Here is a 12,759-nt window from a genome sequence, read left to right as displayed (position 1 = left end):
CTGAATCCTCTTTTATGATTCTATTTCCTGTCAAAGTTATATTTTCTTGAGTCTTGAAGTTTTTATTTTATTTTATTTTTGAGGAACTCTGGAGTCTTGAAGTAGCTCTGAGGTTTTGCTCCATGAACCATTGCATTCTTGTGGGCCCGGTCTAGTTGGGCCGGTCTGTTTATTCTTCTAGGGTAAATGTAGTAGGAGAAAGGGCCCACATAACGATCATGGGCCGTCATTATACGGATTTGCCGTGCTCTCCCGTTGCTCTCGTCCTTTCGCGATGGGGAGCACCGGCGGCACGACGACGGCGGAGGCGCCGGCGACGGTGGGTGACTACGAGCTGCGGGAGCGCCTGGGCGGGCGTCCGCCGTCCACGGCCGTGTGGCGCGGGGTCTCACGGTCCACCGGTGCGCCCGTGGCAGTGAAGCAGGTGCGGCTCGCCGGCCTCCCCGCGCGCCTCCGCGACAGCCTCGACTGCGAGGTCCGCTTCCTCGCCGCCGTCAGCCACCCTAACATCATCCGCCTCATCGACGTCGTCCAGGTACGACACCATCTCCTTTTCTCTGTCTCCCCCTACCGACTCCGACTTCTAGTGACCCTAGTTTTCCTTTGGGTGCCTGTCAGACCCAGAGCTGCCTTTACCTCGTCCTGGAGCTCTGCGAGGGCGGGGACCTGGCGACCTTCATCCGGCGCAATGGGAGCGTTGACGAGCGCGTAGCCAGAAATTTTATGAAACAAATTGGTAATTCAGTTCTTCATCCATGACTGTTTCACTCAAATTGTCAAATTGATAATTGATCAGTAGTAGTAGTAATGGTACTAGTAGCATGCCTGCAATACCTTCACGACTGGGGATGTGATCGTGATGTTGATGTGTGAGAAATGGTGCTTGCCCCCTGTGGCAGGAGCTGGCTTACAAGTGCTGCGCCGGCACCATGTCGTCCACCGGGACTTGAAACCTCAGGTCCAGGAACTGAATCCTTTTCTCTTTCTCAGATCTGTTTGTGACTGAATTGGATCAGCAATTCAAGTAACTGATATGCTGTGGCTATTCATCCAATGTTGCAGAATATCCTTCTCTCTTCTCGCAGCAGTGATGCGATCCTCAAGATATCTGATTTTGGCCTCGCAAGGTGCACATTTATCCCCATTTTTGGATACCTACCTGATGAAGCGGTCGAGCATAAAATGAAATTTTAATAAAAAACTGAATCAATACTTATTCATGACGATTACTTTTTGACCTGGATGAGATCCAGATGTAACGTATACTACCTGTTATTTGCTATTTTACCTGCAGAGTTCTTCGACCGGGGGAGTATGCAGACACAGCTTGTGGTTCTTGTTTGTACATGGCCCCAGAAGTGATGCTGTTTCAAAAGTACGATGACAAGGTATGAATGGCATGTGTGCTCAAACAGGCATAAGTTGCTAGCAGCATGAGAAATGTACCTGAACCTCTGTTATGCGCAGGTAGACATGTGGAGTATCGGCGCTATCCTATTTGAGCTCTTGAATGGCTACCCGCCATTCCGTGGCAGAAGCAATGTACAGGTGCCTGCTTATGTGAAACTTATCTGAAATTCTTTTTTTTTAGAACGTGCATTTGCACGTGATTCATTAAGTTATCTGAAATTCTGGGCTCGACAACTCTGCTGATGGCCATCTTTATTTTCGTCTCTTCCAGCTGCTTCAGTGCATCAACAGAAGCACATCTCTCCCATTCTCGGAACCACTGGCGTCCACCTTGCATCCTGATTGTGTTGATATATGCACCAGACTACTATGCACTAATCCAGGTCTATCACCTGTTAACTTTATACCACTTTCATCCAGCCACCTGATACCTTGGTGACAGCAGCTAATGATCTAGGGGAAATGTTTCAGTGAAACGGCTGTCCTTCCAAGAGTTCTCCAACCACCGCTTCTTCAGAGTTTGAGTGCCAAGGCACGGGGAGCTGGCAGTGGCAGCAACATCATCTGAAGAACAGATCACTTGCAAGATCAAAGACGAAGCAAAAAAAAAAAAAATGGTGTATTGCAGGGTATAAGGTCTTGGAACTAATCATACCAGCCCAACTAGTCCGTCTAGTCAACAACCAGAGCCCCCCTGCGGAGGGAACCACAAATGTGTAAATTAGAATAACAAATGTATAGCGGTGCCGACCAGTCTAGTTCGATGCTGGAAGCCTTAGAATTTCTAAGCACTAATGGCGCACTTTGTACAGTTTTACCCTCTTATGAATGAAAGATGATACCGGATCTTTCGAAGAGAGAAAAAAAAAAAAGATGGCTGAGATTTGTGGTTCTTGACGTGTGCACTAGTCTGACTCTGTTGTAAAGCGTTCAGAACTTGTGGCTGTACACGAGGATCTCAAGGAGTCCATGTGCCTTTTACGATTTTGTGATGAATTGTTGCCCAGTGCTCGTCTTGGTTTTCAGTTCACGCCCATTTCCTTCTCCAAAGTGACTGTTTACGCTGCAGTCTTGCACACATATTGTACTGTCGCATCTTTCCTGCTGTGCGCTGCTCCAATCACTTCTGCCTTGAGATTATTCCGACCTGAAACTGAGCAGAGCTGATATCTGCATGAGCAGTGGCATTTCCATTTCCAACGAATCCAATGGAGCGTCGGAAGATGATCGCCGACCTCCTCAGGGCAAGCGCGAAAGGCTCGTCGCTCCGCGGCGGCGTCCAGCTGCACGGCGCCCTGACAAAGCTGGGGTTCGGATCGGACACCATGCTGGGCAACAACCTGATCGACATGTACGCCAAGTGCGGGGAGCTGGACATGGCAGGCGAGGTGTTCGGTGGAATGCGCGACAGGAACGTGGTCTCCTGGACGGCCCTCATGGTGGGCTTCCTGCAGCACGGCGACGCCACGGGGTGCCTCAGGCTACTCGGCGAGATGCGGGCCGCCTCCGAGGCGGCGCCGAACGAGTACACGCTCTCCGCGAGCCTCAAGGCCTGCTGCGTCACCGAAGACATGGGCGCCGGCGTCGGGATCCACGGGCTCTGCGTCCGGACAGGGTACGAGGAGCACTATGTCGTCGCCAGCTCGCTGGTGCTCCTCTACTCCAAGGGTGGGAGGATCGGCGACGCACGGCGAGTTTTCGACTGCGCCGGGCTTGGGAGGGGCCTCGCCACCTGGAACGCCATGATCTCCGGGTACGCGCACGCCGGCCACGGCAGGGACGCGCTGCTCGTGTTCAGGGAGATGCGGCGGCGGCGGCGGCGACATGAGGATCAGCATCAGCCCGACGAGTTCACTTTTGCCAGCCTGCTCAAAGCCTGCGGCGGTCTTGGCGCGCCACGCGAGGGCGCGCAGGTTCACGCGGCCATGGCGGCTAGCGGGTTCTCGACGGCGTCCAACGCTATCCTCGCCGGCGCGCTGGTCGACATGTACGTCAAGTGCGGGCGCCTGCCGGTAGCGATGCAAGTGTTCGAGAGGCTGGAGCGGAAGAACGCCATCCAGTGGACGACGGTGGTCGTCGGCCACGCTCAGGAGGGGCAGGTGATGGAGGCGCTGGAGCTGTTCCGGCGGTTCTGGCGCTCCGGCGCCCGAGCCGACGCCCACGTCCTGTCCAGCATCGTCGGCGTGCTCGCGGACTTCGCGCTGGTCGAGCAGGGCAGGCAGGTGCACTGCTACGGCGTCAAGAGCCCGGCCGGGACGGACGTGTCCGCGGGAAACTCCATCGTTGACATGTACCTCAAGTGCGGACTGCCCGACGAGGCGGAACGGATGTTCCGGGAGATCCCGGCGAGGAACGTCGTCTCGTGGACGACGATGATCAATGGCCTCGGGAAGCACGGGCTTGGCCGTGAAGCCGTCGCCATGTTCGAGGAAATGCGAGCAGGAGGCGTGGAGCCCGACGAGGTGACCTACCTGGCGCTGCTGTCGGCGTGCAGCCACGCCGGTCTCGTCGACGAGTGCCGCCGATATTTCTCTTGCATCCGGCGGGACCGGACGGTGAGGCCGAAAGCGGAGCACTACGCTTGCATGGTCGACCTCCTCGGCCGCGCCGGGGAGCTCAGGGAGGCCAGGGACCTCATCCGGACGATGCCGATGGAGCCGACCGTTGGCGTATGGCAGACGCTCCTGAGCGCGTGCAGGGTGCACAAGGACGTCGCCGTTGGCAGGGAGGCAGGCGACGTCCTCCTGGCTATCGACGGCGACAACCCGGTGAACTACGTCACGCTGTCCAACGTCTTCGCGGAGGCGGGGGCGTGGCGCGAGTGCCACAAGGTGAGGGACGCCATGAGGCGCAGGGGGCTCAAGAAGCAGGGCGGGTGCAGCTGGGTGGAGATCGGCAAGGAGGTGCACTTCTTCTACGGCGGCGGCGACGAGGAGGCGCACCCGCAGGCGGGCGACATCCGGCGCGTCCTGAGGGACGTGGAGACGAGGGTGCGGGAGCAGCTCGGGTACTGCGCCGACGACGTGCAGTTCGCGCTGCACGACGTCGACGAGGAGTCCCGCGCGGAGAGCCTGCGGGCGCACAGCGAGAGGCTCGCCGTCGGGCTGTGGCTGCTGCGCAACGGCGTGGACGGCGGCGGCGGCGGGCACAGACAGCCGATCAGGGTGTACAAGAACCTGCGGGTGTGCGGGGACTGCCACGAGTTCTTCAAGGGGCTGTCGGCGGTCGTGAGGAGGGCGCTGGTAGTCAGAGACGCCAACAGGTTCCACAGGTTTGAGCATGGCACCTGCTCGTGCAAGGACTACTGGTGACGTTGCCTGGATCAGCTTCTGTAGATGTAGTAGAATTCTTTTTCCTGGTTTCACATTCATCTCATCCACTGGTGTTTACTTCAGTTTGCTAACAGTAGACTAGCCAGCTCTGCCCCGTTGTTGTTGTCACTTCACAGTGTAGTCATCAAGAATTTTGGTCATGTGTATCGAACAGCACGACAGATAATGGGCTCTAACAAGATTATTGGTCCACTTTTCAGATAATCTTTGTGACATGGCCTAATGAGGTCAGCCATGTCAAATGATCAGTACACATATAAATTGAAGGCATAGCCACAAAGATATTTAGTCTGAAACAAAACTCCACCTTTTATTCAACTGGCATGAACTATCCCATTTTATTGAGCGAACATATGCTTATCCTTGTACAAAATTAAATTACAGGGAGACCAACAAACAACAGAAATGAAAAATGGCTATTGGTTCGGCCACTAAAGTCAACAGTAACAATAAACCAGACGCAATGCTCTCTTCCACCAGGCTCAACTTTATAAATGTAAATTCCTCCCAACCATCTCATCCGGTATGGTTATAAATTAAGCACCAGCATGCATCAGTTTACAGCAGCCACTTCCTTTAGCGACTCAACTGTCTTCAAGACTTCTTCCCCCATCTGCTTGCATCCAACCAATGTCTGCCAATTGCAAACATAAGCCTCTCAGAATGAAATCAACCAAAATTCAAATACAATTCATGCATTCACAAACTAGCTATCACTTTCTTCCAGAGACATGAAAGAGTTAATATGCTTGAAGTACTGTAAACCAGAGCCTCAAAACAAAATACTATTACACTACCTGAATGATTTGTCTAATGCAGATCTCATACCTTCTCTAGGTGAGGACCAAGTACTTGACATTAAACATGTACGATATAAAGCTAAAAAGTTTTACCCTTACTCATAGAGAAGGTAGGAATAAAACTTCATTAAAATAACTAAGCAATGCAAAAGCATGAAGGTTGGATTCATTCCACCCAAATTCATGGGATGAACTCATGATGGACTGTCTCAACTAAGGATGAGGTGATTCCTCAAACGAAACACCCCCATAATGCATTAATAATGGTTCTGCAGGAAAATCTATCTTACTGTTCCAGGAGAATATATGTCCCCGGTTCGGAACCCATGGTTCAGTGTTGCTGTAACTGCAGCTTCAATTCTCTTTGCAGCATTTTCTTCTCCTAGGCCATATCGCAATAGCATCGCTGCACTAAGAATTGTAGCTAATGGATTGGCCTTGTCCTGGACTCAACAGATAACAGGAAGGAAAGCAAATTCAGACAAACATAATTTAAACCCATCTAGTGTCAGAGAACATTTCGAAATAGAAGTCATCTCAACCTGTCCAGCAATATCAGGGGCAGAGCCATGAATAGGTTCAAAAAGACCAGGTCCCTGCATAGAAACAGGATGGCATTTTCAGCTGCACTTTTAAATTTTCAGCAGAATATAATGGCATCTATATACCATTGAGAGAACTTCAAAGCATTGGAGAGATTCAATATTACCGATTCACCAACACTGGCAGATGGAAGCATTCCAATGCTTCCCGTAATCATTGATGCTTCATCAGATAATATGTCACCAAAAATATTGTTTGTGACAATTGTGTCAAACTGCGGCAATAAAGAAAATTAAGATCAACACATTTTCTTGATGCTTCGCCAGGGTACAATGAATTAAGTCAAGAGAAAAGGGGAAAGGCAAACCTGCTTAGGATTCCTAACAAGCTGCATCGCAGCATTATCAACATACATGTGTGAGAGCTCAATGTCAGGGAATTCAGAAGCTAGTGCAGTCACCCTTTTCCTCCAAAGCATGGATGCCTACAATATTATTGCAGCAGAAGGGTTGTATTAACTATGTGCAAGAAGAAAGGGTCCACAAACATATACATTTAACCTTTCAAGGGGTTTTCTAGTGTCAGCATAATGCTAATTTTTTTTGCATATCCCCAACAGAAAATAAAGTCTAAAAACAGAAACACTAATTATTTATGTTTGTAACCAACTAGCCAAAGATGGAATTTCAATTCAAAGACAGGGTCAAGTAACATTTCATACAGAACATCACTTCAATACAAGTTTTGTATACATTTAAGACAAGTATAAAAAAGTACCTCCAGCACATTTGCTTTGTCAACTGAGCATAGTTTCCCTCTTCTCTTGCGAGCAACCTCAAATGCAACACGTGCAATACGATCAATCTGGGGATGAAGCATAGAATTTCATCATCATCAAGGACCAATATTTTATAAATGAAAGCATTTTAAATTTGAACAATATCAAATAAAGAGTTTTGGACACAGTATAGTTATTCTCCTAGGAACCCCATCCTGCATCCCTAACTGGTTCTGATTAAGGCTTGGACGGCAGAACGGACAACATCTCAATTTTTTTTTATCACGGGAGAGATGGTAGAATATCTAAAGGAGGGCGGAGTCACCTCAGAAGCTGAATAAACTTCTGTGTTGAAGCCAATATCCTCTCCCTTGTCATTTGTTCCAAAACCCCTGGGTTTGCCGAAGTAGATGCCTGGCACAGGACATTACGAATGACTCTTTGTAGCCACAAGTTTCATTACAATGAACAATCAGATATTATATTGGTATTGAAACAAAAAAAACATGGTCCATGTTTTATCATAATTCAATTAGAATCACCTCCAGTAAGCTCTCTGACAACCATGATGTCAACACCTTCAGCTACCTCTTTCTTCAGAGTGGATGCGTCTACCAACTACAAGGAGCATGAGGTCAAAGAAAAAAAAGTAGCTATAAAAAGGACAGTCAAGTAACATTAGCTAGAAATACAGTAGTTTCAATTAAAACTTGCATCAGTGCACTTTCATAACTACAACCATGAACAATCAAACAAATGATCTCAAAATATCCATCTGAAATCGTGGTTTCATGCTTGCCTAACCTTTTGTTTTTTCTCTCTCTAGAATTAAGAAATGACTACATGTTACCATTCATTCAACGCATTCAGAACTGACAGGGTAACTATCTAACCTAGCTATGATCCCCAGAGCACTAAGTGACTAGATGAGCATAGTAGTTCTTACACAATTTGTACTAAAACTAAGACCAGCCGTGCTCATACCTGCGGCAACACTGCAGCTGGTCGCAGATTGGCAAAAACCCCGAGTCCAGCACGGAGCTGCAGCAGGCCGGTCTCAGGCTTGAGGTGCTTCTCATTGTTATCCCACTTATAGCTACAACCACGGAAACGTCATCTGAGTACTCATAGGGCAGACGAGGGAGAGCAATTCCAACTAAAGGGATGCAATTCGCTGCAGTGTCAATACTGTGGGCTCTGTGTCTGCTCCTGAAATGACAATAACAAATCCGCTCACCCTCCAATGGCACCGAGGAGGATGGCGTCGGAACCCTTGGCCGCGTCGAGCGTCTCGTCGGGGAGAGGCACGCCGGTGGCGTCCAGCGCGGAGCCGCCCACCAGCTTCTCCTGGAACCGGAGCTCGACGCCTGCGGCGGGCCAAAGGAAGCAAACAAGGGGGGTGATTATCCTGCTAGGTGACGAAGCGGCTTACCTTCGAGGGCGCCTCAGAGCCCAGGGAGCTAAGGCAAGCATTGGATGGTGACGAAGCGGCTTACCTTCGAGGGCGCCGGCGAGGGAGAGCACGTCCTTGGCGACGGCGACCACCTCCGGGCCGATGCCGTCCCCGGGGAGGAGCGTGATGTTGTAGCTCCGCGCCGCCGCGGAGCACCGGAAGCTCGCCACCATCGGCCGCTGCCGCACCCCCGCGACGCCGACGCGCCGGCGGGAGATGGCTAGGGTTTTGAGCGGCGTGGCTTGCAGAGCCGCCGCCATTACCGCCACTTGCTTGCTTGCACGCTTCCTTGGCTTCACGTCGCTCAGGCAGGCTCAGGCCGACGTCGTCTCTGTACAGCGGCGCAATCTGCGTCGTCCGCTACGAGCTGTACGATCCAACGGCGTGCGACTGTGTCTACTCTAGCAGGCCGTGCGGATGGGTCGAGGGCCCAACTAAGCCCATAATAACAAAGCGCGCACACGACGAGAAGTTCCCAACCATTCCACTCTGCACTGGCGGCGGCGGCGGCGAGGCCTCTGCGACTTCCAGATCTCACCGACGAGGGCGGAGGGGAGGCAGATGTCGTACATGCGGGTGGCCCTACTGGCGAAGATGCGGAAGCTGGTGAAGGGCCTTGCCAGGCCCGAGCCCAGGTGGCTCAAGGCCATGGAAGCGTCAGTGCTCTCACTACGCCAACCTCTCCGCTCCTTCCCCGTCCCTAGCTGTGCCCTTGCACTTGCATTTCTCGATTAGTCGATGCTGTTGATGGCTCTGTTAGGCTTGTTTGGATTCTGTGAATATAACTCTACGAGAAATCGCATAGGTTTTCTCCCATTTGATTGCTTATCCATGGACAATGGATTAATTAATCTGCAGCGACGTAAATGACATGATTCTGTGCTGAAACAATTTTGCATATAGATGTGATTCTTCGATGTAGTTTCTGTTGCCATTAGCGGGTTTCTGTTATCGTGCTTCGTTTGGTTCACTTTAGGCCTTTTTTTGGATGCAGTCGGATTTGTATCAATCCAACACATTGTGGATTGAGATGAATCCGACAACATCCAAACAAGGCCTTACTTGTGCTACATTTGTATACACACCGAAGATGGCTAGTGTGTCTATGTATGCTTAATAAATAAAATTGTTTAAAAGTGCCATATCATTTGTCTCCTGTGACATTTCCGTTGTTCTTCTTCATGCTGTTTTCTGGTTTACTGAAACAAGCAGCGCTTGTGCGTTACGGCACCACCAGTGACATTTCCTTGCACAGATGGGGAGATCAAGAAGATCGAGTTTCCTGAGGATGTGTATGTTAGGAAGTTCAGCAAAAAAAAAAAAACATCCAGATTCGCTCTACCATGATGCAATCAAGTAAGATCCTTCTCTTTCCTTATGTGATTTCCTTATAGAAATGTCATTCTGCAATGCTGTATATAGTTAAAATAACACTCGAGTTTTTTATTTTCCAATGTCTTGGTGGAGGGCTGGGATGATTTTCTTTTACTGTTTTTCTTTTTTTTCATTCCACTTTTCTGTTTCGAGATTTACATGGGTTCCATTTGGTATTGTACATGGTTATATGGGACTTGCTTAGCCTTCTCATTGAAGCCTCATTGTATCACTCATCTATATAGTTGATGGATTAGTGGAAACAGTTGCTTAATATGATGGATGCACAGTTGCAAACTGATTAATGAGGTTCTTGAATTTGTGCGGTCCTTTTGAACATTCTAGTATTAGTTTGGTACCTTGGTGACTATCTTCAGCTTCCATCCGTAGGCCAGCACATGATAATTGACTCTTTTTTGGTCCTACTACTGATGCCATTACTGTTTTGGTGCTATTCTCTGGAATATTTCCTCTCTATTTCTTGGACTTGATTTATTTGAGTTCCTCACTTTGGACACAAGATGCATTGTTTGCCCACCCTTTTCAGGATAAGTGGATTTGATCCACCACCAGCTTGAGTTTTTGCTTGGCGTGTTCTGGAGTTGAAAGAGCAAGGAGTCAATGAAGATGTTGTGATGGCTGTAGCAGATGTAATTATTCTCTTCTATAATCCTTTGTTTATTTTTATTTAATCAAACACCCTTAAATAGAAAAATCAATTCTGGGCATCACTGTACTTGAGTTTGAAGCTACTGAGTCGTTTAAGTTTGAATGCCAACCATCCTTTTTCTAGATGGAGTATCGGATGCAGAAGAAAGCAAAGAAAAAAACATGCAAGGAACTGAAAGAAATCGCCTACAGTGAAGGAAAGAAGCCACCTCCAAATCCATACCCAAGTGCCATAAAAGAAATACAAGGAGAGGAAAAGAAATATGTTATGGATTGTTTATTTAACCTGAAGGTAATTGAGATTGCGAACAAGATGAAAGAGGAGAGGAGACAAGTTGATTAATGATAGAGCAGCATCAGGTTGATGATAGTAGCATACCAGGTATTATTTGGACTGGCTGACTAGGTATTCTTGTTTATGACATTGACCAACTACCATCATAAATAATTGCTTACTTGAAATTGATATTGCAAACATGAAACTCATGTCTTTTTTGTTTGTATTTTGCGATTGTAGATGGCCTCTGAAATGCAATATTCGTCCATATTGCCCTGTTCCTCCTTGGTTCTATTTCCTTGTATTTGAATTTGATTTTTCAAACATCATTTTTCAGCATTTTCTTAGAAGTTTGTGAGTTTCATCTTCCATTTGCTACAGTGTAATGGTCTGATGCTATTTGGATGGTTCTTGTGCACCTGGCATGACTGCTTGAGAAGTATGTTAATTTTGTGGAACCTTAATTTGCTCATAATCCGATTGGGTCAACATTGAATGGCATCTTTTTCTACAGTAGCAACTAGCTATGGTAGAGCATATGATCCTGGCCTATCATTTGGAAATTCTCTATTTACAATCGAGGAAAAGGTTTCTCAGCAAGCTGATTGAGATGTATTTTGCTTGCTTCAGAATTTTTTGCTTACAGCTGATATGACTAGATCAAATCAGTTGCATTGTGGCATGTTGGCAGGATGTCAGTTTCCCTTTAACTTGGCTCTTGTATGCTTCCTATGTAAATTTCTGTATATCCCTGTGATGCACATTTAGGGTTAATCTGAGTGCTCAGTAGTTGGTGCTCCCTCGTCAGGCCTTGTTTGGATGTAGTCGGATTCGCATCAATCCACATGTGTTGGGATGGATTGGAGTGGAACTTGAACTAAATTCCACCCCAATCCACTCCAACACATGTGGATTGAGGTGAATCCGACAACATCCAAACAAGGCCTCACTCTGATGGGGGGTTGAAGGAACCAATATCTGTGTATACACTGTTGAGATCTGACATTCTGAGGGATATACTTTAGTTGTTGGTTGCTCATTCAAGACTTCTTCTTCTTTTTCTCATTTTTGCAATAATAATTTCTTTTTTTTTTTGCCTCGTAGTTTAACCCAGTCTTGGTGCTTATTTTTTTGCAAAATTTTCTTACCGTGCTTAAAATTTGGTGGTACAAAGTTTGCGCATGTAGTGTGCCTCGAAGAGGACTTTCTTGATTCAGATGTGCCCTAAATCTGTATGCTTAAATATATTAATTAATATGATCCTGGCCTATCATTTGGAAATTCTCTATTTACAATCGAGGAAAAAGTTTCTCAGCAAGCTGATTGAGATGTATTTTGCTTGCTTCAGAATATTTTGCTTACAGTTACAGCTGATATGACTAGGATCAAATCGGTTCAGTTGTGATATGTTGGGAGGATGTTAGTTTCCCTTTAACTTGGCTCTTGTATGCTTCCTATGTAAATTTCTGTATATCCCTGTGATGAACATTTTAGTAATCTGAGTGCTCATTCAGTTGGTGCTCCCTCCTCATAACTCTGATGGGAGGTTGAAGGGACCAATATCTGTGTATACACTGTTGAGATTTGGCATTCTGAGGGATATGATTGAGTCGTTGATTGCTCTTAACATTCAAGAGTTTTCTTTTCTCATTTTTCCCTATAAGAATTTCTTGTGATTTTTTTTTTTTGCCTCGTAGTTTACACTAGTCTTGGTGCTTTTTTTGGCAAATTTTCTTGCAGTGCTTGAAATTTGGTGGTAAAAAGTTTGCTCGTGTAGTGTGCCTGAAAGATGACTTAGGCCTTGTTTAGTTCACCCCAAAAACAAAAAAGTTTTCAAGATTTTCCGTCACATCGAATTTTATGTCACATGCATGAAGCATTAAATGTAGACGAAAACAAAAATTAATTACACAGTTTATCTGTAAATCACGATATGAATCTTTTGATCCTACTTAATTCATAATTAGATAATATTTGCCATAAACAAACGAAAATGCTATAGTAGCGAAATTCAAAAAAAAAATTTACATCTAAACAAGGCCTTAATTATTGTGTGCCCTATCTGTCTTCTAAAATATATTATATATAAAAATACATGTCAGCAGCAAAGCTACAGCTTTTAG

At 47.1% G+C, this 12,759-nt stretch overlaps 3 protein-coding genes and 1 pseudogene across 3 annotated transcripts; 3 read left to right on the top strand and 1 right to left on the bottom strand.

Moving 5' to 3' along the window:
• LOC8076504 (serine/threonine-protein kinase ATG1t) lies at positions 221-2,282 on the top strand. Its single transcript, XM_021463383.1, has 8 exons — positions 221-535; positions 619-736; positions 900-958; positions 1,063-1,127; positions 1,295-1,388; positions 1,468-1,548; positions 1,682-1,793; positions 1,882-2,282. Exons 1-8 carry the CDS (start codon positions 275-277, stop codon positions 1,932-1,934), a joined length of 843 nt encoding a protein of 280 aa, XP_021319058.1. The 5' UTR covers positions 221-274; the 3' UTR covers positions 1,935-2,282.
• Positions 2,545-5,110, top strand: LOC110436377 (putative pentatricopeptide repeat-containing protein At3g15130). Its single transcript, XM_021463381.1, has one exon. It carries the CDS (start codon positions 2,619-2,621, stop codon positions 4,719-4,721), a length of 2,103 nt encoding a protein of 700 aa, XP_021319056.1. The 5' UTR covers positions 2,545-2,618; the 3' UTR covers positions 4,722-5,110.
• On the bottom strand, positions 5,034-8,679 carry LOC8055458 (3-isopropylmalate dehydrogenase 2, chloroplastic). Its single transcript, XM_002447318.2, has 11 exons — positions 8,360-8,679; positions 8,101-8,230; positions 7,848-7,959; positions 7,406-7,481; positions 7,189-7,277; positions 6,863-6,949; positions 6,453-6,569; positions 6,252-6,359; positions 6,085-6,138; positions 5,833-5,985; positions 5,034-5,376 (listed from the first exon to the last, which is right to left on the bottom strand). The coding sequence occupies exons 1-11, from the start codon at positions 8,574-8,576 to the stop codon at positions 5,296-5,298; spliced, it is 1,224 nt and encodes a 407-aa protein (XP_002447363.1). The 5' UTR covers positions 8,577-8,679; the 3' UTR covers positions 5,034-5,295.
• Positions 8,761-10,724, top strand: LOC8055457 (annotated as a pseudogene).

The sequence above is a fragment of the Sorghum bicolor genome, chromosome 6, assembly GCF_000003195.3.
Source record: "Sorghum bicolor cultivar BTx623 chromosome 6, Sorghum_bicolor_NCBIv3, whole genome shotgun sequence".
Lineage (NCBI taxonomy): Eukaryota > Viridiplantae > Streptophyta > Magnoliopsida > Poales > Poaceae > Sorghum > Sorghum bicolor.
This window is presented reverse-complemented; position numbering and strand designations above follow the sequence as displayed.